The sequence below is a fragment of the Artemia franciscana genome, chromosome 6 (assembly GCF_032884065.1).
Source record: "Artemia franciscana chromosome 6, ASM3288406v1, whole genome shotgun sequence".
NCBI lineage: Eukaryota > Metazoa > Arthropoda > Branchiopoda > Anostraca > Artemiidae > Artemia > Artemia franciscana.
This window is the reverse complement of record NC_088868.1, coordinates 23,918,202-23,943,366: the sequence shown is the minus strand read 5'-3', so window position 1 is coordinate 23,943,366 and position 25,165 is coordinate 23,918,202. Positions and strand designations below refer to the sequence as shown.

The 25,165-nt window shown below is 35.9% G+C and overlaps 2 protein-coding genes across 3 annotated transcripts in view; one reads left to right on the top strand and one right to left on the bottom strand.

Annotated features, from left to right (window-relative positions):
- LOC136028221 (tumor necrosis factor receptor superfamily member 16-like) overlaps nucleotides 1-2,420 on the top strand; it is a 118,265-nt gene extending 115,845 nt beyond the window's left edge. For both annotated transcript variants that reach the window (XM_065705942.1, XM_065705941.1), the window contains exon 7: nucleotides 2,126-2,420. In XM_065705942.1, coding sequence (XP_065562014.1) covers nucleotides 2,126-2,334 — 209 coding nt within the window. In that variant the 3' untranslated portion in view covers nucleotides 2,335-2,420. The remainder of the gene's footprint in view (nucleotides 1-2,125) is intronic.
- Nucleotides 1-25,165, bottom strand: part of LOC136028222 (uncharacterized) — a 208,269-nt gene that overhangs the window by 182,403 nt on the left and 701 nt on the right. The gene's annotated exons all lie outside the window — the stretch shown is intronic.

Genomic DNA, 25,165 nt, shown 5'->3' with positions numbered 1-25,165 from the left:
CAATAGTGTAAATTTACTAAACTCATGGGGGGTTCCAAAATCTAGAAGGGGAGAACAATCTAGTTTCATTCAATGAAAATACCAAAAGGGGTATTTTTGAATGACTATACCAGAAAACTGTATTTTTCCAAATTTAGGGGGAAGGCAAAAACATCTAGGGGGGAAATGCACCCTCCTTCCTCCAGTTATCACTACTGGTCATTGTTGATCACCTCTATGCTGAAATGTAACTGTGAAGCCTCTGTCGTAAAACTGGCCATTCGCATAATTTGGCAAATTTGTCCTTCTATCTATAAGGACAAATTGGACAAATTATAAGGATAAAAATGTGATCTATAAACAAGATAAAACCGAAATGCAACCACATTTTATTTAGATAAGCATTACGCATATTTTTTTTAGGGAAAGAGGTTGGGATTAATAAAAACATAGAAAGCATAAACGTTTAACAGAAAGATATTATAAAATGTGACGGAAATCGAATATATTTAGAAAAACTGGACTCCTTGACTGGTGTTTTCGGTATTTCCAAGTTTTTCTGGGTTATCTCAAATTTTTCCTAAAAAATGGCTTCTCTAAAAACCCTCAAAAACTAACGTAAACAGAGTTTAACGACAGTATTCGATTTAAATCCTTGTTTTTACGAACGTTGATTTCTGGGGTGATTTCGGAGAACACAATTTTCTTTAGAAGAATCTTGGTGAAACCCAAAACAGGACAGGGTTAGTGGAAACACTGTTGTTGACTGTCTACTTAGCCATGGGTATTTTCGAAGACCACACTGCCGTTCCATGACGTACAGCTGATGACGTCACTGGATATGTAATCGAAATATCCAGATATTTGTCATTATTTTTCGCTGTCTAGCAAAAGGATTTATCCCTGCTTGAAATTTTATTTGTACTATTTAGCCATAAATTTGCTTATGAGAAACCCTTGATTTTGGTACTCAGAATTTAATGAGGCCATCTGCTCTGGTTATTTGTAGTATGTTGTATTTGATTCATCTTTTATTATTTGTAAATGAAGTGTCATGTTTTATTCTGGAGTAAGATTGATTTCTTGAATCTTTTTACATACTTAAATTATTTCACATACTTAACCTATATCCAGATATAGATTATTTGTATGCCCTTTCAAGTTTATATTTTGAAATTTCGCATTACTTAACAGTCTTATACACGGGCTTGTTTTTTTACTGTCCTTGACTTTGGATGGTTATTTGACCTATAACCCCTTCCCAAAACCAAATCCAAAGTTCTAATTGTTAAAAAAATCACCTAAAAAACTAACCTAAAAAATTTTGATTAAAAATTAATCGTAATTGAAATAAAGTAATGGAATTTAATTTTACTCAAAGCAATGTACTTAACCCTGTAACTTTGTGTCTTGCATTTGCTTTAGTTCTACTGGACTTAAGCACCGAATGAAGGAGGGGGGAGCTGGGATGCCAGAAAATACTCAGAAACACTAGTGCATGGCCTGATTTTTCAATAAAAAAACTGAAAGGGCTCTGTACAATTAATGTATGCTTTTTTTGGTATATTGGCACCTGATTGATTCAAAAGAATCCTGAATCTGCAATCGACTGAAAAAAGTTTTGAAAAGCCTGATTCCTGCTGGGAAAAGTAAATTTAGTGCCCAGGGTGCTGGAATAAAAATCATACTCTCATCAATCGTCTTTTATTCAAAGGTAGAAAACAAAAACAGGTAGAAACGTTTACTTTTTCGAATGATAAATAACACATCTCTTGCATAAGTTACATATAGTTGTACATGTACCAGCACTTAATCAAACACATACACCTTCCCTTTCCTAATATCTCACTATTGCATGTTTTTTCCCTAAAAAGTGTCTTAAAGTCTTAAATTTTCTTACAAAACGCGTTTTCTTGCTGTTATGGAGAATCCTACAATAAAAGAAATAAAAGAATAAACATGTTCTCTTTTTCAATGAAAGGTTCAGCTAATATTGCTCTGTGAAAGTCCCTTTGATCCTTTTGTTCAAAATTAGTTTTAAGTATGGCTTTCATTTGTCATCTGGATTATATGACAGTTTAATGTCAAATTAAAATCAATTATTTAATGAAAAGCAATTTAAGCAATACCATTATTTTTATTTCAGGATATTCGTCACCAAGAATTAACGTACTTGGCCAAAGGGCGCTGGAAAAACAAGTTCCTCCTGCTAGATGTCTCTTATCTGACTGGGCAAAACAAGAAGAATCTTATATTGGATACTTAGCTGAAGCTTTGGAAGACATAGGAAGAGAAGATGTGGCAACAGTGCTTTGGAGAAGTGATGACTCATCAAGACCTCTAGACATTTTGTGAATATATGTGGGCCTTTTTCATAAATTTATAATGGAGTATATCAACTTTTGTAGATTTATTTTTGTTTATTAAAAATGACAATTAAACTCGGTAATATCAAAGTTCCAAATAAACAAAATAGAAAAATTGAATTAAATACTTTGCTTGTCGCAAAGTATCGAGATTTGTTGTGATGCTTGTTGCCGCGTGTCTTTTAGCCGCAGATCTCGTTGCACTTCATTTTCGTGCATCATTACCTGAGACATTTTTTCCTGCGTTTTGCTTCATATGGCCGATTCATTCAAAATCATGTGTAATTTTGCATGAGGTCATTGATCCCGAAATAGCTTATTTCCTAGCTTTGCCCCAGTGTTAAATCTTTGCTTTAATTATCTGCTTTTATATTTTTGCTTTAATTCAACCAGTAATGTTCCATCGCCTGTGTCCTCTAAAATGTCTAAATAACGCAGTAGCATTACTATTTTTTTCAAGTCCTAGGATAGCAAATCAGCAGTTTCTGTTGATCTAACAAATTCTGGCATGAATTTAATTCTCCCATCCTGTTTATCCTTTACAAACGCTAAAGTAACACGTTCGTTATACCATTGTAATTTCTGAAATATCTAAATTACGCAACAGCATAATTATTGTGTTACTATAGTGTAATTACTGGAATCATTTTGTCCCCTGAGAGCGGTTTTATCGTAACTAAGGTTTTCAAAATTCCGAGAAAAACGACTTTGAAATTTTCACCTTTGCTGGAACTTACACGGTATTACCGATTTTCTTCGCAAATACGTCAAAAAAAGAGAAAAATAACTAGGAGGGTCTCCTGAATATGAGATGGAAAAGGTGAAGTTTTCATTGTCAAAACTTGAAATGAAATATAGATACGACAATCTGACCTTACCGAAATTTTAGTAAACTTAGATACGACAAAATGTTGTGGGCTGCCTGTTCTTTTCACCATGAAGATACGACAAACGAGTTCTGATGCAGCAATACTGTTTGAAAAATTATAAAAATTAAAAAAAAACCTCAGAAACTTTATTTTTTTTTGTTGATTTTCTTTGCTGGCCGCCGTTTTGTTTCAATGGAATCCTCCTCTGGACATGGTCTCGCGCAGATGGAGAGGCTTCCAAACGTTCAGTATCCTTCTTGGCCTTGTAGTACTGTTCAATCTTGGTTCCAAAATACTTCTGGTCTTGGTTGGGGATGAACTTCAGGATATACTTGACATCTTTGATTTTCACATCAGGTAGATCAATATTTTTGCCACAAAGTTTGGGCAAAACAAGACGTTCAACAACACGGACAGCCGAAGTGTTGGGACACTTTTAACCGAAGTACATTCTTATGATACAGTAGCCATTTGCAAGTCTCCAGAGAAGGACGTTTTGAACCAAACTCTCTTAGCGTTATCCTGACGGAACTCAAGTTGTTTTACCTTTGAATGCGGTACCAACGGGTACTTGTACAGCTTTGCTGGCTTTTGAAAGTCAAAGAACTTTGACTGAGTCACTTGCAGGACATTCAAAGGACGTGCCTTTCTTACTTTCAGTAACTTCCTCACCAGATCTATTGGAGAAAACAAATCAAGGTGCTTTAGCCCCCACTCGATAGTGGTATGTACAGCATCAACCTCCTGTATAGTCGAATGACCTGGTTCACAATACTTCATAACCACTTTTTCTAAGCGTGGAAATGTTCTTAGAACATCTTGGATGGCGAAGCTTATAATTGAGTTTCGGTTCTGGGACACGCAGGAGTCCGACCAAGTAATTAACTGACAGATATCAGGGTAAGCATCAAGAATTTTTTCTAGTATAGTCAATAGTCCACTAGCTATTTCGTTTGCTCCATGGCCAGCCTCAAACTCGGACCAAATGCAACAGTATACCTCATTGATTTTCTTACTGTTTCAGACTGTTTGAGAAACTTACTGTTTCATTATGAATCCATTTTTTTAATGTTATATAATCTACAAGCACCAATTTTCAACGATTAAGTTGAATAAATAAATTTTATTTTACCGTTTATGCCATTTTCTTCTTCCTTGACTCTAATTTTTTAATTAAAGAATTAAAGTAAAGTAAAAAATAATTTTTAATTAAAGTTTCGGTTGTTTATGACAAAATAATACTACGTTTTCTCAGCGCCAAAATTATTTATAGTTAGGTTAGGTTGGGTTAATTAGGTGAGGTCAAAAATGCTTAAATTTGAATTTGCGATAGAAGCGATTATTAAATTCGTAAAGAACATAAAAAAGGCATCGAATAGTATGTTCACTTTATTTTTTAAGTCAATAATACGAACAGCGAAAAATTTAGCGACAGTCTGCTGCGCTACAAGGAAGCACTACCAAAATACCATCATAGATAAGATTTATTCTGACCACTCATACGCAACAAAAATCATAACAAATCCGGTATTTGATAATATTAAATTATACTCTATATATGTACAATATACAATATAATATATATATAATATAAGATATAAAATATATCTCTTGGAACAAAAATATTAGTCAATTCCACAAAAATGAGGAACTGGATTCCTGTAAATATTGCGCAGCTTGGGCAGATGTTAATAATGTCCGTTTGTGACTCATTGTGAAACTTTTACCAAATTTTTTCTTCTTCAAAAGTGTACGTCGACGGAGTTACGACAAAAATGCCCATGTAATTTTCCCATATGAGATACGACAAAACCGCTCTTAACAAAACGGCAAAATGGGAGATAAGATAAACGAGAAATTTAAAATTGAGGTAATTCTAGTTGAGATACAATAAAATGGTCGACAGAATCGGATAGAGCAAAAAATTTCACATTAGATGGCAGTCTTAACTCTACTTCCCGAAAAAGTTGCAGATACGACAAAACCGCTCTCAGGGGACGATTTGTCATCTTTTGAAATTTTGCATGTGGCTTAGATACTAGACAATACAGTCACCCCTGCGGAAAAATGATGTAATTTTTGCTCTTTAAATGTATATAAATGTAACGTCAAACACGTGTTTTTTTGTTTCTGGCATGATTTAGATTTTTTTTTTTCCCTATTTTTCCATCACAGACGCCAAAATAGCTTCGTTCCATTACACGGTGATTAAACAAATTCATTTTCTCCTTCCGTGTAAATTTTCAGACGCTAAAATAACACGTTTCTTCATTCTAGGGTGAAAAATCAGCAATTTCAGTTGAATTAAATAATTCTGAAGTTAATTCACTTTTCTCCTTTCTGTTTATACTTCACAAACTCACGCACACTAAACTAATACGTTCCTTCATTCCATTGTCTTCTAACCGCACATTTCATTGTACAACATGGTTGTTTGCTATTTAGCGTGATTTTATTCCCCTATCACAACCAGAAAGGATAAAGTGTGTTTCCATCGCGTTTGGCATTCCTCTCAACATTTCCTTAAAGGTTCACGTTAATACTCTACACCTTTTTTGGAAATTCTGAATCAAACATGCCATCTTTTCTTAATAAAAACCTTACATATTAACAATGAGCAACTTGCATAAGTAACAGCACTTGCACTAGAGGGGGGGGGAATAAACTGCAGAGGCATAGTTATTTCACCTTTGGATTATTTTGAATAAAATGGCTATCTCAAAATTTTGATCGGACAATTTTTGGAAAAATGGCATGGGGAGAACGACTGGTTGCCCTCCAGTCACTTTTGACTCTTAGAAAGTGCACTAGAGCTTTTGATTTACAATCGAAATTGGCCCCTTCCGAAGTTTGTACTACCACCATGTGAAGTGCATCCGGGAAAAAATAATAAATAATAAACAAATAATAATGGATTAAAGTCTTATGGCTTTTTAAAATAGGCAACGCTATAGTGTTGCCTCTGACTTAAGCAGGTGGGTAAAACTTTCAATTTCCTTTCTAATATAATCCAAAATTATCGAGGAGAATTTCGTAGGTGGGTGGATCTTCCGCAGTCCACAGGGAGACTTTTTTAAGGGGACTTTCCTCGTGGAGGAGAAAGAATTTTCTAGGGGCTAAGTCCTTTTTGCTGATGGCTTTTATTGAATATTAAAACATTTTGTTGTACTATTCTCATTGGTTTTCAAAAACCTAATAAAATTAGCCTTTTGTATTTAACCTGCGTTGTAACCTAAGACATTAAGCAATTGAACATACATTCTGAAGGATTAGTTTTGAGAAACATAAAGAATACGTTTTGAATATAGTTTTTCTTTTTTGTGTATAATACTATGTTAGATAACGCTAAGATTGCTTCAGACAGAAAATATCTGGTAGCTTTGTAATTGAGGCCATTCAGCATATAAAAAATCATTCTGGGCGCCTCAGTGTTGGCTGGCCACCTCAAATACAAACGGCCTATTAGCAAATTTTCCCAACGCCAAGGGGACTTCCGAAATTGCCAATCATTAAGAAAAACTTAAAATTTGGTAAAAATTTATAGGGGATCTTGAGTTTCTCAGTAGTTTGAAAAACTAACAAGAGGCTAGTTTGAAATAAAGAAATATATAATCTTTTACTAATTGTTAAGCAAAGCACTGTCTACTGAATGCACCTACGACATAATAATCCGCTTCCTTTGTTTAAATCAAAGTCGGTAGAGCCAAAGCTAACTCCAAAAGCTCTCAATTGCTCAAAGAATGTTTCACAAAACGGGAAAAGTTAAATGGTTTTTCTAAGATTTCCAAGAAAGTAGGTGTCGTCTTTTTTTGTTTCTGTTTTTTTTTTATTTATTTCAATGTCCTATCTAAGCTCTACAAATTATGGCAAGATCGCCCAATCAATTTTGAATAGTTAGGCCTCACAAACCAAAAAAGTTTATAATTGACGGGAGAGGGTGATTCTGTAAGATACCACGTTGCCTTAAAGGCTTTAAGTAGCTAATTGTTAGATGTACATTTCTTCCCTCATTGTATATTTGCTTATAGTTTTTTTTTATTAACATGCATATAAGAAATTGAGACGATTTCTAAATTCTTTTTTTTGGCCAGGATATTATTTATTATTTGAAAGTCTTGTATGTCACTGTCAATTTAAATTCTTCGTCCTGTGGCGGCGCAGTGGGTTTGACCTTAGCTTGGTAATACGGGGCCCAGAGATCAAATCATGCTGCAGCAATGCACTGCAGGGCCGACGCAGGGACGTTAGTAGTCAAGAAGCGTCGTTAATCTGATACAATACAATACAATTTAAATTCTATGTTGCCAAAACAATGCCTTTCTTGGAAAAAAAAACTTTTTGAGAATCTTTTCTTTGGAAAATCACCTTTTTTGGCATTTCCATTTAAAAATCAGAAGAAAAATCCAAAGTATACTTCTTTGGTACCTGGCTACTACATGTTATCAGCCCTACAAGTAGCTTATTGAGAGGAATGAAGGTTGTCTCCGCCATAGTAAGAAAAGTAATAACCAGCTGCAATCTCTACCCAACAATGTTGTTTTTGTAACCTTACAGAAAATCAGGATAAACCACAAAATGCCACTTATAACATATATGGCTCAAAGGCACTACTCTCGAATTTCATTCTATTCGATACTATTTTTATTTTTCATTGATTTATATCAATTTTTCGGAATAATGGTGTGAAAAGACACCATAAATGCTAAAAAAAACAATATTTGTTACATGAGGCCTTGATCCTTTTCTTACCATTGGTCAGGGTCTTTACCACACATTTTGTAGAATAAATTGCATATTGTTCAAATTGTCATTTTAATCTTTTATTGATAGACAAAGAAAAGCTCTAAATCTGCCAACCAATGTTATACTGTTATACTAAGAAATAAACTAACTTGAGTACTTCTAGCGATTGGTGGAGCTAATGGACAAGCTAAATAAATAAAATACAGTGCTAAGAAAATAATTACAAATGACAAAGTACAAGGATATTACCGAATCCAAGTAAATATTAGGCTTATAAGAGCATGTTTGTACGTTGTTGTTCAAGATATTTATTTACATTTGATCTTTGGCGATCATTTTTCTTCTCGATGGGGTTGAAACAGGGTTTAAACATTTTATTGTCATTTAGCTGTTCCAAAAAGTAGCCCCTGGAAAAGCGTACACGCTTCAGTCGGTAAATTGGTTTGCCAAATTTGACTCGAGAGAGAAAGGAGCTATTAATGAAAAAATTAGATTCTTCTTTTTAATTTTTTTTTTTTATAGGAAGGAATGTGGAGAAGCAGGGTCCTCTGCACGGTTTTATATATTTATTTATTTTTATGAAGAAAAAATATAATTTCTAGTTCACATTTAATACGAAACAAAGAGTAATGAAAATTCCATAGATATCAGGCAGATAACTAAAGAATGAATTTTTCTAATGTTTACTGCATCCTAGTAGTTGATTTTTAGCAAAATTTAGTGCTTTCTTTCTTTACTACTTTCTCTAAACTACCTGCTTTCTAGGTCTATAATGAGAGAAGGGTCGAGATGGCTAGAATATGTTCTGCAGATGAAGGATGACAGAATGCAAAAGATCGTCCTTGTCAGCCAACAATCGAAAAGCAAGTCGTCCCCGATTGGGTTAAGACAAGATCGTAAGGATTGATTTAAAGGAACTTATAACTTCCTGAGAGGATATTTTGAGTCATGGGTGCTGGCAGGGAGGGGCAGGCGGCAATGACCCCCTAGGAATTATGGGGCTATAAAGTAATCATAGGGAAACCAAAGAACAAAGAGTTCAATGGGGAAAAACCGTGGAAAATGTGTGTTGCCCAAATGTTGAATTCCTGTCAGTAGATTTTGCCACTTAATAAGGAAAATATAAGTTCTAAATTTTGACTGCGTGGTCCCTTTCCAGTTGTGCAAAAGCATTTTTTTTTCTATATGATTTGGTTGGAGTAACAGAAAAAAACATTCTTCGGAGTAATGAATGGTAAGTGAAAAACGATCCTTGTCTATAACGAAAGTATAAGAGCCTAACTATTGATAACACTAAATGAAATAATCAGCTTTTTATGGTGATCCTAAATATTCAATTGTTTATTGGCCATTATTGCAGTTATTAAAACACAAGAAAGTTCGTATAATTATAGAAATCACAAGGAAAACAGCTTAATACGGGGCAATTTTGGTAAAAATATGCTCTCAACTTTTGCTTGCATTGCATGAGTACTCATCAGCTGATATGTGAAGCCACTATGATCAGAAATAATTCCCCTTAACGAAATTGTCCTTTTTTATTGTCCTTTTTTTTCATGGAGTGATTGTATTTATCTAGTTGTCACTTTGAAAAAAAAAATAATTTTTACAGTTATAAAATATAAAGGTGTCAAATAAATTGGTTTTTTGCATTCATAACTAAATCAAAAATATTAAAATAATTTTTTTACATTTTATTGTCTTAATCTTAGTTTTATTGTTTTACTTTGAACAAACTACTTTGATAATGCGTTCCTTTGTACAAACACTAAGTCTAAAGGCGTTAAATATTTTGGTATTTGGTAACCAGGTTCAAAACTTCGTCAACACGGTCAATACTGTTAAAAAACATCCGTCTAGCGCTTCAGCATTACTCAACGGAATTAAATGATGGGAGTTTATACATTATTTTTTTTAAAAATCCCTTAAATATCCCTTAAATCCCGGGATAATCGCTTTTAAAATGTGTAAATCAATAATTGTACGTTGATTAGTACCGTCCTATGTTTAAACTTGCAATTCCAACTGGATAAAATTTGAATTTTGGCAAAAAGTCCTACCACTAAAGAATTCCGGTTGGATGAAAAGGAGTATTGTTTTTTGTATGGATGAAAACTCTGTGAGTCCTTTGATCTTTTACATACCTGAAGCCATCACAACCTCTATAATAGAATTTTCTTACCGATAAATATATTACATACATTTTTTAAATACATTGAAGTACCTCATAAAAATAGAAAAAGCAAAGTATTACCATTTAATATTGCTGAAAATTAAGTTCGTAGCAGTATTTGCCGCCCTAAAGAAATTTCCTGGCAGGGTTAATGATGGCCTGCCTTGCCTCTCCCACCTCTTTGCTGGTAGATATGGGAATATAGCATTTTAGCTGTATAAGAAAAACATTTTAATAAATTCCTACTCCCCCCCTACCTCATTCAACATTTATCTGAAGTCCCATGAAGAGTAAGCAGTTTGTCCATTAAAATGCACTTTTTAAGGAATCTACCCTACCCCAACCTAAAAAATGACTCATCCCCCTCATCAATGACCCTAGCCTAATTTCATTACAAATAAAGCGAATCAACATGGTTGAATCCTGTACTGCCACCGTCTGGCATTACTTCTTTTGCAGCTGGGAAGCCTAAAATATAGTTATTGATACTTTTATATCGATTAGCTTCTCAGAATTTTAATTGATTGCAAATTCGTCCTCCTTGGGATAAAGTCATAGCTTGGTACCCTAAGATGGTAGAAAACAGGACTTTCCCCTGGCCCTACCTGTACGGTCCCTTAAAAAAGAGCTTTATATTTACGTTTGGATGAGCTCCCGCCCAATTATCTTGGACCTTCGGTTTGATACAATTGCACCTGGGAAAAAACAAAGCAAATAAATATGCATCGACGATGTTACTTCTGAAAAAAAATGGGAAATTCTACATTTTAAAGATTGGAGTTTGAAACCTCTACGGTAGGGTTCTCTGATATGACGTTTCTAATAAAACGATTTGAATAAGGTCGCTTGCTTTTTTGAGGGTGTTTCCCTTTTTTTCAAAAATTATATTTTTAGTTTTGGGTGGGTAACAATAAACTGAAAGAATCCTATATATTTGAATCAGCATAAAAAGCCAATACTGCCGGTGTAGCAATTGTCATGAGAATTACATTTTCAGATTTTGTGAATTTTTGATCAATTCACTTTTTACTTCCAGTTTTTATCATAGACTATTCGATAAGATTCTCTTGTAACAAAATTATTTTTGAACCTGTTCATTTTATTTAGTTGAATAGGACAATAAAAAGAAAGAGAGTCAATTTGAAAGCTAGTTAGTTAAGATTAAATTTAGTTTTTTTTTCGCTATTGTATTTTTTTAAATGTCTGAATATATACGGGCTTTAAGCTCGAGGGGGAGAATGGTCCTGTTGTGAAACAGTTACATTTTACATGGCCGTTATAAAATCAAAACGCGGTATCTATGCAGGCAGAATAATTTTTGAGTATCTCTACTCCTTCTTTAAACTATTATAAAATCGAAACGTGGTATCCATGCAGGCAGGATAATTTTTGAGTATCTCTACTCCTTCTGTAAACTATTCTGAGGCATAGGAAATTGCACAAAGACAAGTCTACATCTGTTATGATCTACCAAAGCAATAAGTCTTTCTGTAATTTTGGTTAGATTTTCTTTTAAGATTAAATGCATGATAATTATATTATTGATTAGATAAATTGACATCTTTGCCAGGAATCCTTCTCGTTTAAAATTTACTGCATTTTGTTTCAATTTGCACGCCATTTAATTGCTCTTTTTATGTGAGGGTTTTAATATAAAATTATTTAAAATAAACTTAATCGTACGAGAATATATCCTGAAATATATTTCCTGTCACCCAACCACCCCTGCTAATTTTGGCGTCTGCCATCCCCTCTGGAAAACTTTCTACTGGTGCCCTTGCTTTGAGTAGAGTAGGATGGAGGAGGATGGTGTGCAGCTGTATCAGCCTCAGGTGATGCTGTGGCTGGTTGTTAGTAAGCCGCTCCTCGGATGTTGATGATGCGCCCTTTTGGTGACCTGCATGAATATAGCAATTTTTTGTTTAGTTTAGCATCCCACTCAACATTCCCTGAAAATTTCACCTTCATATTTTTAACCTCAGTAATAGTGGCAGTTATAACAGTAGCAGTAGTACGCCTAATAGTATTAGCATGAACGTAAAGCCTTTTCGTTAGCAGTATCCTACAGTAAAAATACAGTCAGACCTTGAACAAATTGCAACAGAAATAATTTTAATACTTTCTATGAAGAAAAATGATCTTATTAATATATCCAAAATTGGTATCGCTACCCCAAGGCGAAATGGGTTAAATTTACCCTTAAGGTACGGAGGAGGAGGCAAAAAGTTAAAAGTTCATTTCTTAATAATACATATGTAAGGATGTCCTCTGTGGGGTATTCAGGTCATAGAAAACGAAGACGAAGATAAAAAGGGTTCATCATCAGTATCAAAGGGTTAATTTTGCAAATTTTCCCTTAGAGTTTGAAGTGAGAGGGGTTAAGGCCAAAAATCAGCGAAATATACTGTTTTAGTGAGCAAGGATTCCCTTCTAAGGTTTTCTTGGTTGTAGATAACGAAACCGGAAAAGAAAAAGATTTAAACCCCGCAAAACAATCACAATTACAATATTACGAAACATAAATAACATATCTCTTCTGTAGAATCAACTACCCTTTGCTGAAACCCTAAGTGGAGAGAAGTATTTTTTGTGTTTGTTTTTTTTTTAGATTGAATAGAAACGTAGAAAACTAACTTAATCGAATACCCTGCTGTAAAGAAAACAAAATTCAATGCTTCAAGAAAAGTATGGCTCATTTAATAATGCAGCGAAATCGATTAATACAAAAACTAGAGAATGAACTAGATAGCTTTGGTGTCAATTATTTTCACTTTTTCTAACATAAAAAGAGAAAACTTTCAAAAATCATTGGCAGTGTCAATGATGACACTGGAGCCCGAACGTCGGAGCCAAGACTGTTTCTTTGCACCTAAATCCCCACTAAAGAGGGTCGAGACTGCTGTTTTCGCTCAACTTCTGGACCATATGATAGACACACAGTGAGTGAAACTTCGCAGATGCACGTGATGGTGGCAAGTCTCGTGAATGCAAAAATTTTGATGACATTGAGATCTTCTTTTGGAAGATACAATGTGGAGCTGATTTCAGGTCTTCATCACTCTTGTGTCCATATATGGATAGTAAAGCAGGTTCTCAAGCACGAAATATACCCTCCTCAGTGCAGGCCTTTAGGAAAACTTGAGAATATCTTCAGAAAGCCACATTTTCATTAAATTTGCCTATAGCATTTTCTTTTCCAACATTATGTATGTGGGAAGTGGTGATGCGTCCAAGTAGTGCATGGCAGAAAAGTATGGAATTGCAGATATCTATTCCCAGGCTAATTTTCATCATGTGTATGTCCCACGCAACACTTTACCACCTTGTTTCGCTTCTGAAGAATGATATATCTTGTCGGAATCACAATTGGCATGAAATATAAAAAAACAAGTGAGTCAGTATCATCACTAACTTGTGCATTAAGAAGAACACTCAACTTCTCAACAAAATTTTTAACGACCTACACATCCGTGTCTCCTTCTCCGTCAGTAGCTTTGATCCCCCTTTCACATAACCTTTCACCGAACATGCGGATGAGCCTCGGCTTATTTTTTGGATAGAAAGTCTGCTGTAAACAAGACCTTTCTTCCGTAAAAATTTCACATGTCTCCTTTATGTCTGGTCTTTTGTTGCAGGTTCTCCATCATACCCGTCAAAACCACTGTAAGGTGTGAGGTACTGCGTTTCGATCAATGCCAAGTACTGTTTGAATATCAGTGAAAAGCTGTTTCCAATTTTTCACTGAAGCCTACGAAGAAGAGCTCCACCATCCAAAGTGTGAAGGTGGGGTCCTAGTAGTTTTTTTCTGTTTGAGCCAGGATATTTACCTCTTTGCAAGCTTTAAATAAAGATTTTGCAAGATCAGACCGGTTTGGTCTCCTCATGAGCCCATGGGCATCAAAGAGTGACGAAGGAACATCACACAATTCATGTTTGAAGCAGCCTCTTTCTGGTGTGATTGAACATTTTGTAATAGCCAAGAGCCTCTGCAAAACTAGGCTAGGATCTTGTGCTTAATATCCGGTGAGTCAGCTTTCTTGGCTTTCATGAAGGTTACTTATGAATTCTTTCTGAAAACATAATCCTTTACTGATTTATTGACCATACGATCAAGAATCGCTGTTTGCACTTTTAGAGCTTCTTCCGTGTTTGATTCTAAGAGGGCCATTGCTCCATTCACTATATTTCTCAGTCCTTCACGATCTTCGAATAAATGTGAGTTTTCAAGCATTTCTATGACAAGCAATGTTTCTCTGTGGTCCCTATTTTGCCTTGAGAGCCCTATTTCCTTGTGTTTTTCGCAACCCCAGTATTTCATCCTGTAAGTTTCTGCATGAGATAGTTTACTTCAATGCAAGAAGGACACGACATAGACAAAATATGTTTAGGAAATTCTGTCGTTCAACCTTCACCGGCAAGGCCTCTGAATGTCATAGGACTCCTCGTAAAGTCCTGCTATATAACCAGGTCAGCTGAAAACACAGCCCACTGCCTTTCTGAGCACTTTATCACATGAAAGCCATCATCGCGGAAAATCAGTAAATTTTTGAAGGTAGATTCTCACAGTTTTTACACATTAGTTATGGTCTGCTGCTGCGAGATAGGGAAGAATGCTTTTTACTACCTACAGATGTTTTCCCCACAGATCGAGTCTCTCTGCCTTTAGGAATCACTGAATTATGCCAACCATATCGAGGTACTTCACCCAAAGCTTGGATATTCTGTTTCTATCAGCTGAAAGTTTTTAGTTCTGCTTGTCAAATGCAGATTCAAAATCTTTTAGCACTTGTTCTTTACAAACATCTTCTGAGATTAACCTTCCGTCGATGAGTCCATCATACAAAGCTTGTAATTGATCTATTGTTATTAACTCCCGAACGTTTAATAGGCAGATTTGGAATGCTCAAGAAATGACCATCTTTCATCGCGAAGCGTAAGTTACTGCTTCCCCATCAATATACGAGGTACTGTTTGTTCAGTATAAACAATTTTAAGCATTTCGTTCAGGCTTGATCCTTGCATGCGCTGCCCTATGCAGCCGAGAAAGCTCATGAGAAGATAGAATCCACCAGTTTCAATGCAGTCTTTTTCAATATGGTTCCAGGTTTTTTATTGTCTATTATTTTCATAGAATTCCACCATAGAGGATGGTCAAACCTTAAGATAGGCACGAATCTGTATTTTTGCCCTTGCTCGGCTAGAAACATCATGGCAGAATACAAGCACGATTCACAACTCGAAGGAAGATCGATCATGGGTAGAAACAAGAAGCCTGCTTTTGCAGCTGGTCCTCGAAATATTGTACGCATTAACCTATTCCGCTATTGATTTAACCTAGAAGAGATCCACAACAAGTCAAACTAACGATAAGGATTAAAATTTGAGACTCTCAGAAGATTCTTGTATTTTATAGTTGAAAGAATTGTGTTGTTGCGTAGGCCACTTTTTACGACGCGAGCTTCTTAGTATCACTCTTAGTTAGTTCAGCAGCCGCAAGAATTATTCTCAGTTTTTCTTCTTCGTCGTTTACTTTCTTCTCAGTGTCGGATTATTCATGAAGGAAGCGAGAAGTCGTCTTTCTAGAAGTAATTACATCGAATTTTTAGTCAATATTGGGAATAACAAGCTCATTCTTCTCGGGTTCTTGCAGCTTTTTCTTCATGTACTTCTGGTACATGGTTTAAGTCGATCTTCTGGAATAAACTAAGAAATTTTTTTTTCATAATACTGTCAAAATCATGACCCACAGTAAAATTAACTCGTGTGTGGCCTACTAGCAGACGTAATAGCATGTAGGTAGTGCCTGTTGGTTAGTTCAACATCCCCCTCAGCATGCCCTAAGTATTTAAATTTAATACTTAACACGTTCATGAAAATTTGCTAATACGTCCTTTTGACAATCTTAACATACATATTGTATTTTGGTTTAGTTCAACATCCCTCTAATATTCTCTGGAAATTTCATCTTATTACTCTTAGCCTCAGTAGTAGGAGAAGAAATAGTAGTTGCAATAGTAGTCGCATGCACACAGTGACTTTTGGTTAGTTCAATATCCTCCTCAAAATGCTCTACAAGTGTCAACTTAATACCCTAAACCGTTCATAAGAAGTTGCTAATACGTCCCTTTGACAACCTTTATATTCAATTCAATTCAATTTATTCAAATAAAAAATAAAAAATAAATATAACACCCAATAATAATAAGGATCCTGGAAGCGAACTTGTTGAGGACCACAACCACAAAAAAAATTGAAAATGAAGAAGAGAGAAAAAAATATAAAAGAGAAAACATGGGCAATTAAAGCAAATTGAATAAGAATTTAGAGAGTTATAATATCAAAATTTTAGTACATTGTTATACAGCGTGCGAAAACTTGTGGATAGCTCGACACTGGAGGGCATTATATTCCATTGAAGTATAGATTTATAAATGGGGGATCGCTGGGCGGAACTAGAGACACACTTGGGGACAATGAAGGAACGGTTGGGTGAACGGAGACAGAGGCCTTCAGAATTATTAATATTAAAATAAGATAATAGTTGAGGAGGAATATTTTTATGGTAAGCGGAGTATGCAAGGTATAGATTTAATTTTTTGATGATTTGTTCAAAAGGGATAATACCAAAATCGGAGTACAAGTCCTGGTTGCGATATAGTCGGGGCAGCCGAAAAACTGCTTTGATGGCACGGTTTTGGGCAGATTTTAATTTATTGGTAACTGAAGGAAAAGTGTTGCCCCAAACAGATCCACAGTATGAGATATATGGGTAAATAAAAGAGTAATAAAGGGTGGCAAGGATATCGAATAATCCGCACGATTAATCATAATTACCTGTCGCAAAATTATGGCTCTGATGTAGGACACATGTGTAGCAAATGATAGGGAGGAGTCTATGTGGACACCAAGAAACTTGGCAACTTCGACCTGTGGGAGGAGAATGGTAGAATATTTTAGGCCAAGTGCTTGATGAGCTTCATTTTTTTGTAAGGGGTTCGAAATAATACAACCTGACTTTTCTTGATGTTAATGGTCTTGCAGTTAACTAGACACCACTCCTGTACCTTATTCAGAAGGGTTTGAGTAGAGACGATGACGGATGGTAAATTAGGACCGGTGATGAAAAAGTTGGTATCGTCAGCAAAAAGTACTGGGTGCACTAATATACATAATATGTTTCAATTTAGTTCAACGTCTAACTCAAGATTTGATGAATTTTTGGGTTGATAAACTACTCTTAGTAAAAGTAGTAGAATTGTTCTAGTACAAGAATTGCTGGCATGCCGTTTTGACAAATTTCTTACACATAGTTGTTTTTTATACAGATCGGATATGATCGGGGCAAAAAGGGGCCTGGGAGGAGAGATACCCTTCAGTCACTTTTGACTCTTAAAAAGGGTACTAGAACTTTCAATTTCCAATCGAATTAGCCCCCTCTCAAGGCTCTGAGATAACTCATTCCATACGAAGCGTAAAAGAAAAGAAAGAAAAAAAAATATATGGAGCCCACTTCGATCTTTACTTAGGCAGTTCTATTGCGCTGCCTATGATTCATATTTGCATTTGTGAAATAACTCTGTTAATCGGTTGTTTCCATTGATAATTGTGTTAGGAGTTGCATGTACTTTTTAAGTCCTTACATCTTTATTTATTTTATGAAAATTCCATTATTTAGAATATTTCACTGTGTAAATGTAACTTACGCTTGTATGTAAGTTTATCCACTGTGGTTTGGCTCTAAAAACAGCTTGAAGCATGAAGTCTGTTAGCATTTATAATAGGCAATAATTGCGGTGTATTTACTTTTGAACCTGTTCAAAACTAGAATTGCTGACTTGATGCTGCCAAGTCGTTGTAGGCCTGTTGCTAGGACGAAATTTTAGAAGCAAAATATGTGTAAAAACAACTCTTAAGGACAGATTTCTGTAAGATTGTATTGAAATACAATTATCGTTTCAATTTTTGCTTTGGAGGGTGAGACCCAATAATTTCTTGGAGGAAAGAGGCGTGACTCAAGAAGGCCCTATTTTAACAGGTTTTATTGAAAAATTTTTTGTGTCTCTGACAATAAACTTTACCTTATGGGGCCATGGCACCCTTGGCTCTCACCCTAATGACATCTTTCATTGAAAGGCTAGATCATTGCTGAGGACTATCAAGAAAAATAATGACTAATTTTTGTGGGGGAGTCACACAAAGGAATTAGTCTGGGGTCATGTAGAACAATTTTTCTAAATTACAGCCCTTGCCCTGAAGCTTCTGGTGGGGGGTTGACATCCCCACAGACATAATTACTGAGACTTTCAACAGTGTTGAAAAAAACACATGTCTCAAAACTTTGTCTGGATCTTTGTTTTGGGAAATGATATGCGTGGGGGTTGGTTACTCTCAAATAACTTTGACTCTTAAAAAGGACATTATAATTTCAAATCAAATGAGCCCCATCTGAATTGACCACCCAATCCACAAAAACCACAAAAATATGCTCCCAGGGTATAACAGCCCTTTCTCCAGGGCTCTGGGGGTTGTGTTAACCGTAGAAGAATTTTTGTATGTTCTTTGAACTATTTCCAACAAAATGGCCATCCCACAATTTCAATCAGATACGTTGGCTGAATTGAGGGGTAGTTGAGACAGGGGGGAGGGGCTAGTTGACCTTCATCACTTTTGACGCTTTAAAGGGAACTGCAGCTTCAAATTTTCAACCAAATCAGCTACCTCTAAAGCTTATACAACTATCCCTTCCATAAACACCATAAATGCCCCAGGGCGTACCTTACAACTCTTGCCCCCCCCAGCCTCTAGTGATTTGCATCAACCCCAAAAGCCTTGCATATGATCTGTGGACTATTTTTAATAGCATGGCTATCTCAAAATTTCTATTGGGTACACTTCGGAAAAACACGACATGTGGGGGAGATAGATGCCCTCTGATCACTTTGACTCTTAAGAAAATGCCCTAGAACTTCTGGCTACCAATCCTATGAGCCCCCGCCGAAGTATATACGACCACCCTTTCTATAATAAGCTTAAATGCTCCCAAGGCTGAACTTACACCACTTGCCCTGACGGCTGTGGGGGGATGTCATCCTTAAAGACGCAGTTTCTGGAACCCTTCTAATGCGCTGAACAAAATTGTTGTTTCAAAATTTTTATTGGCTGTGTTTGGGGAAATGATTGGTGCAGAGGGGACGGGAACAGTTCTTTTCAAGACATTTTTTGTTCATAATAAGGGCACTATAACTTCCAATTTTAAATCAAATGTCCCCCAGGTCATAACTTACAACTCTTGCCCCAGACCTCTGGGGGGTTGTGTCCTGAAATGTTCTGTAGACTAATTTGGACAAAGTGGCTATCTTATAGGGGGTGTCGGGATGGATGGTTAAGTGGGAGGATCTTTCCATGGGAGAATTTTTCATGGGGGAAGAGAATTTTCAGTGAAGGGGGTGCTGGATTTCCCAGCATTATTTAAAAAAAGATCAGAAATTAAATAGAAAAAACACGTTTTTTAACTGAATGTAAGGAGAAACATTAAAACTTAAAATGAACAGAAATTATTACGAATATGAAGGGGTTCACTCCCTAGTCACTCCCTCGATCTTTACGCTAAATATTTTTTTTATTGTTTTCAAAAGAGCTATTTATTCTAATTGAAGGGCTTTTGTGATTCAGGGGTAAGTCTTAAACAATTGGAACAAAGTTCAAACTTCAGCGTAAAGAACGAGATATTGACGAGGAGGCGCACCCCCTCACATATGTAATAATTTCTGTTCGTTTTAAGTTTTAACGTTGCTCCTGACTTTTAGTTGCAAAAACTTGTTTTTTCTGTTTAATTCGAATACCAAAGCGAAAATAAAAGCAAAAATCCGTCGACTGCCATCAAAAGATTGATCCAAATTTATTGAAGAAATAGGAATTTATAGAAGTTTGATACACCTCGAATTAATTCATAAAGCCCGTTTTTATGCTGACGTTTAACGGTAAGTCAGCCTCATAGCGACAGTGAAGTCTAGATGTAGAAATGTATTAAGGATTAGGACGAACTTAAAAATCAGGAAATAAAAAGAACGAATTTAAAATTTTGGATCCCAGCGGTTTTTTTCATGATATTAAATAAAAAAAAACTAATTTTTTTAGCTGAATGTAAGGAGCGACATTAAAACTTAAAACGAACAGAAATTACTCCGTATATGAAATGAGTTGTCCCCTCCACAATCCATCGCTCTTTACGCTAAAGCTTTTAATTGTTTTAAAAAGTAGAATTGTGGCAAAGAGTCAAACTTTAGCGTAAAGAGCGAGGGATTGTGGAGGGGACAACTCATTTCATATACGGAGTAATTTCTGTTCGTTTTAAGTTTTAATGTCGCTCCTTACTTTCAGCTAAAAAAATTAGTTTTTTTTATTTAATTTCTGAACGTTTTTGAATTAATGCATGTTTGGTTTTGGCTCTCCGCACATAAATTATTAAAATGAAATTTGTATATTAATTCTTTTTTTGGCTAAACGGCTTTCTCTTAGTTTTGATCAGACGATTTTGAGAAATAAGGGGTGGAGAAGGAGGCCTAGTTGCCCTCCAATTTTTCGGTTACTTAAAAAGGCAACTAGAACTTTTAATTTTTAATGAAAGTTTTTATTAGTAAAAAATATACGTAACTTAAGAATTAACTTACGTAACAAACTTTCATAACCTTATATTTTTATTATGTATACGAGGTGGTTTGTACCCTCGTTAATACCTCGCTCTTTACACTAAATCGTAAGTTTTGTCCCAATTCTTTAAGAATGACCCCTGAATCAGAAAGGCCATAGAATAAATAGTTGAAATTACTAAAAATACTTTAGCATAAAGAGCAAGGTATTTATCTCCTCCTAAATACCTCGCTCTTTATGCTAAAGTATTTTTAGAACCCCTCATATGCGTAATAATCTCTGTTCGTTTTAAGTTTCAATGCTACTTCTTCCTTTCGTTTGAAAAACGTTTTCATGTTTATTTTCCATTGTTTTCTTATAGTAATGCTAGAGAATCCTGCGCCCTTGTCATTGAATTTTTCTTCCCCCATGACAGATTCCTCCAAGGAAAGATCCTCCAACATAGCCCCCCCCCCTCAGCCCCACCCCCAAACAAAATAAAATCCCCCTGAAAACGTCTGTACACTTCCCAATAACCATTACTATATGTAAACACTGGTCAAAGTTTGTAACTTGCAGCCCCTCCCCCAGGGATTGTGGGGGAGTAAGTTATCCCCAAATACATAGTTATTATGGTTTTCGACTATGCTGAACAAAATGGTTATCTCAAAATTTTGATTTGTTGACTTTGGGAAAAAAATGAGCGTGGGAGGGGGCCTAGATGCCCTCCAATTTTTTTGGTCACTTAAAAAGGGCACTAGAACTTTTCATTTCCGTTAGAATGAGCCCTCTTGCGACATTCTAGGACCACTTGGTCGATACGATGACCCCTGGGAAAAAACAAAAAACAAACAAACAAATAAACACGCACCCGTGATTTGTCTTCTGGCAAAAAATACAAAATTCCACATTTTTGTAGGTAGGAGCTTGAAACTTCTACAGTAGGGTTCTCTGATACGCTGAATCTGATGGTGTCATTTTCGTTAAGATCCTACCACTTTTAGGGGGTGTTTCCCCCTATTTTCCTAAATAAGGCAAATTTTCTCAGGCTCGTAACTTTTGATGGGTAAGACTAAACTTGATGAAACTTATATATTTAAAATCAGCATTAAAATGCGATTCTTTTGATGTAGCTATTGGTATCAAAGTTCAATTTTTTAGAGTTTTGGTTACTATTGAGCCGGGTCGCTCCTTACTACAGTTCGTTACCACGAACTGTTTGATGATGAACATTGGTAGGCACCTGTATGGCATTTTTATTTCTTGTAACGGAAAGTGGAATGGTGGCGGTGGTAAAGTACCAGGAAATAGGTAAATCAATAGGTCGAGAGATTCAAAGAGACGCAGCACAGTGTTTTTTTTTATACGAAAATTAATGGTAATTTTTTTTAATTTAGTTTATAATAAAAAAAATTCTGTATATCAGGCTTTTTTCTAACTTTCTACGCTTAATAAAGAATGTGATGGTATTACAAGGCAGGTTTGATTTCCCTCATGATTACCCAACATTGTTAGTGAGTAGGCTCTTCTGTATTATGTAATGATAAGGCTGGTCCAGAATTACTAATTATAAGACTACAGTTTGTAGGCCCCTTAAACGAAGGGGGTCACATGCAAATCTTAAGGAATGTGCAGACCATATGGTCCATATGGACCATATGGTCATAGTTAAAAAAAAACAACTATTTATTGCTGTTGAATCACAAGATAAACGGTAATCAAAAGGGTTCTGGAGTAAACAGCAGCTCAAAGAAAAAAAGATATATAACAGCAAGAGAGGGACCGAGAATTTCCTACGCTGGTCTTTGCTTTCAGTGAGCGTTGCCATTTCCATTATATTTCGCAACATTATCAGTGCCCTTCTCCCCCCCCCCAAAAAAAAACAGAATTGCCCTTCTAGAACGTAGAACTTATATTCGCACATTATTCAAGCAATACTTCAACTGTTTTATGTATTTTTTATGGCACTTGATATTTACCAAGTGACATATAGCGATCGCAAATTCTGTCGGTCTGTCTGTCTGTCGGCCCCGTTTTTACCATTTTATGCACTTCCAGATAAGAAATTTGGCAGGCGTATCAGAAACCAAACCAGATTAAATTAGAAATAGTCCTTTCCTCGATTCGACAATCTGAGGGGGGGGATGGGGGACAGTTATTTCGGAAGAATTAGAAAAATGAGGCATTTTTAACTTACGAACGACTGATCGGATCTTAATGAAATTCAGTATTTAGAAGGATATCGTGTCTCAGAGCTCTGATTTAAATTCCTGACCAGATCCGGTGACATTGGGGGGAGATGGAGGGGGAAACCTAAAATTTTGGAAAACGCTTAGAGAGGAGGGATCGGGAAGAAACCTGGTGGGAAAAACAAGCACAAGTCCTAGATACGTGATTGAAATAGCCGGAACGGATCCGTTCTCTTTGGGGGGGAGTTGGTGGAGAGGGTTGATTCTGAAAAAATAGAAAAAATGAGTTATTTTTAACTCACGAAAGGGGTGATCGGATCTTAATGAAATTTCATATTTAGAAGGACCTCATAACTCAGATATCTCATTTTAAATCCTAATCGGATCCAGTTCCATTGGGGGCAGTTGGGGGGGGCGGAAATCCTGGAAAACACTTAGAGTGGAGAGATCAGGATGAAACTTGGTTGGATAACTAACACAAGTCCAAGATACGTGACTGACATAACCGGAACGGATCCGTTCTCTGTGGGGGAGTTGGGGGGGGGGTCAATTCAGAAAAATTAGAAAAATTAAGGTATTTGTAACTTACGAACGGGTGATCAGATCTCAATGAAATTTGATATTTAGAAGAATCTCGTGCTTCAGAGCTCTTATTTTAAATTCTGACCAGATTCGGTGACATTGCGGAGTTGGAGGGGGAAACCAGAAATCTTGGAAACCGTGAAAATTGAGGTACCTTTATCTTACGAATGGGTGGTCGTATCTTAATGGAACTTGATATATAGAAAGATCTTATGTCTCAGATGCTCTATTTTCAATTTGAATCGGATACGGGGACACAGGGAGTTGGAGGGGAGAAACAAAAATCTTGGAAACCTGAAATCTTGGAAAACGCTTAGAGTAGAGCGACCGGGATGAAACTTGGTGGGAAGAATAAGCATAAGTTCTAGTTACGTGATTGACATAATTGAAACAGGTCCGCTCTCTTTGGGAGAGTTGGAGGGGATTTCCAGTGCTTAGGCGAGTTTGGTGCTTCTGGGTGTGCTAAGACGATGAAAATTGGTCGGCCTGTCAGGGACCTGCACAAATTGACTTGATAACAGTCATTTTCCCGATTTGACTATCTGAGGGGCTGGAGGGAGAGGAAAAATTGAAAAAATGAGGTATTTTTAACTTACGAATGGGTGATCAGATCTTAATGAAATTTGATATTTAGAAGGACCTCGTATCTCAGAGCTCTTATTTTAAATCCGACCATATCCGGTAATATTGGGGGAGTTGGAGGGGAAAACGGGAAATCTTGGAAAACGCTTAGAGTGGAGAGATCGGGATGAAACTTGGTGGGAAGAATAAGCAAAAGTCCTAAATACGTGATTGACACAACCGGACTGAATTCGCTCCCTTTGGGGGAGTTCGGGGGGGGGGTTTAATTCGTATACTTTCGGCAGTTTTACTTCTTGGACTTCAAGATTTTAGGAGAAATCAAATCATTTGTCAAAAAATGACAAAACAACGAAGAACAGAAGTGACCAAAACAGTCAAGATCTGATAATTGCAAGCTACAACTTCAGAGAAGTCCAAAGAAGATACAAAACTTTATTATCTTTGCCCTCTCTATCAATTCAGTTCAAATTTTTGCCCTAAATGAGTCTATGGTTGTGTTTGGCCAGAAAAAAAAAAAAAGAAGAAACAATCGTGAGCCCTCAAGGTAAAAACACTTTCGAGGGCTTTCAGGCTCTTCTGTGAAGTTCCTTAAAAAAAAGTCGAATAGATTTTTACCTTTAAAATTATTTGCAATAATAGTTAAATTTCAGAATAAGGGTCAAGCAGTAATTATTCTCATTAGACATTTTTTTCAAAACGCGTTCTTAAATTTTTGGTTACTATGGGCTGTGGTTAGCTCTTTACTAGATTGCTAATTTGGCTAAGAGGGCTATCACTAAAAAGGGGTAGACCATTTAGTTTTTTATTGTACCCTTTCCACTCTTCCTAGCTCTTCCACTTCAGATATTGCACCAAAAATTGCCATTTTTGGTTATGTCAAAAAAATATTTATTTTTGGAGTATTATCAAAACAAATTTATAAAAAGCGTGTAGCTATAAGAATTGCCGATATTTCTATGATATAACTCCAACCTAATATTCTTCATCATTCATCATTCAAGTAGAATATGCTACTCTGACACTCAATTCTAATGAAATATGCCTAAGTATAAT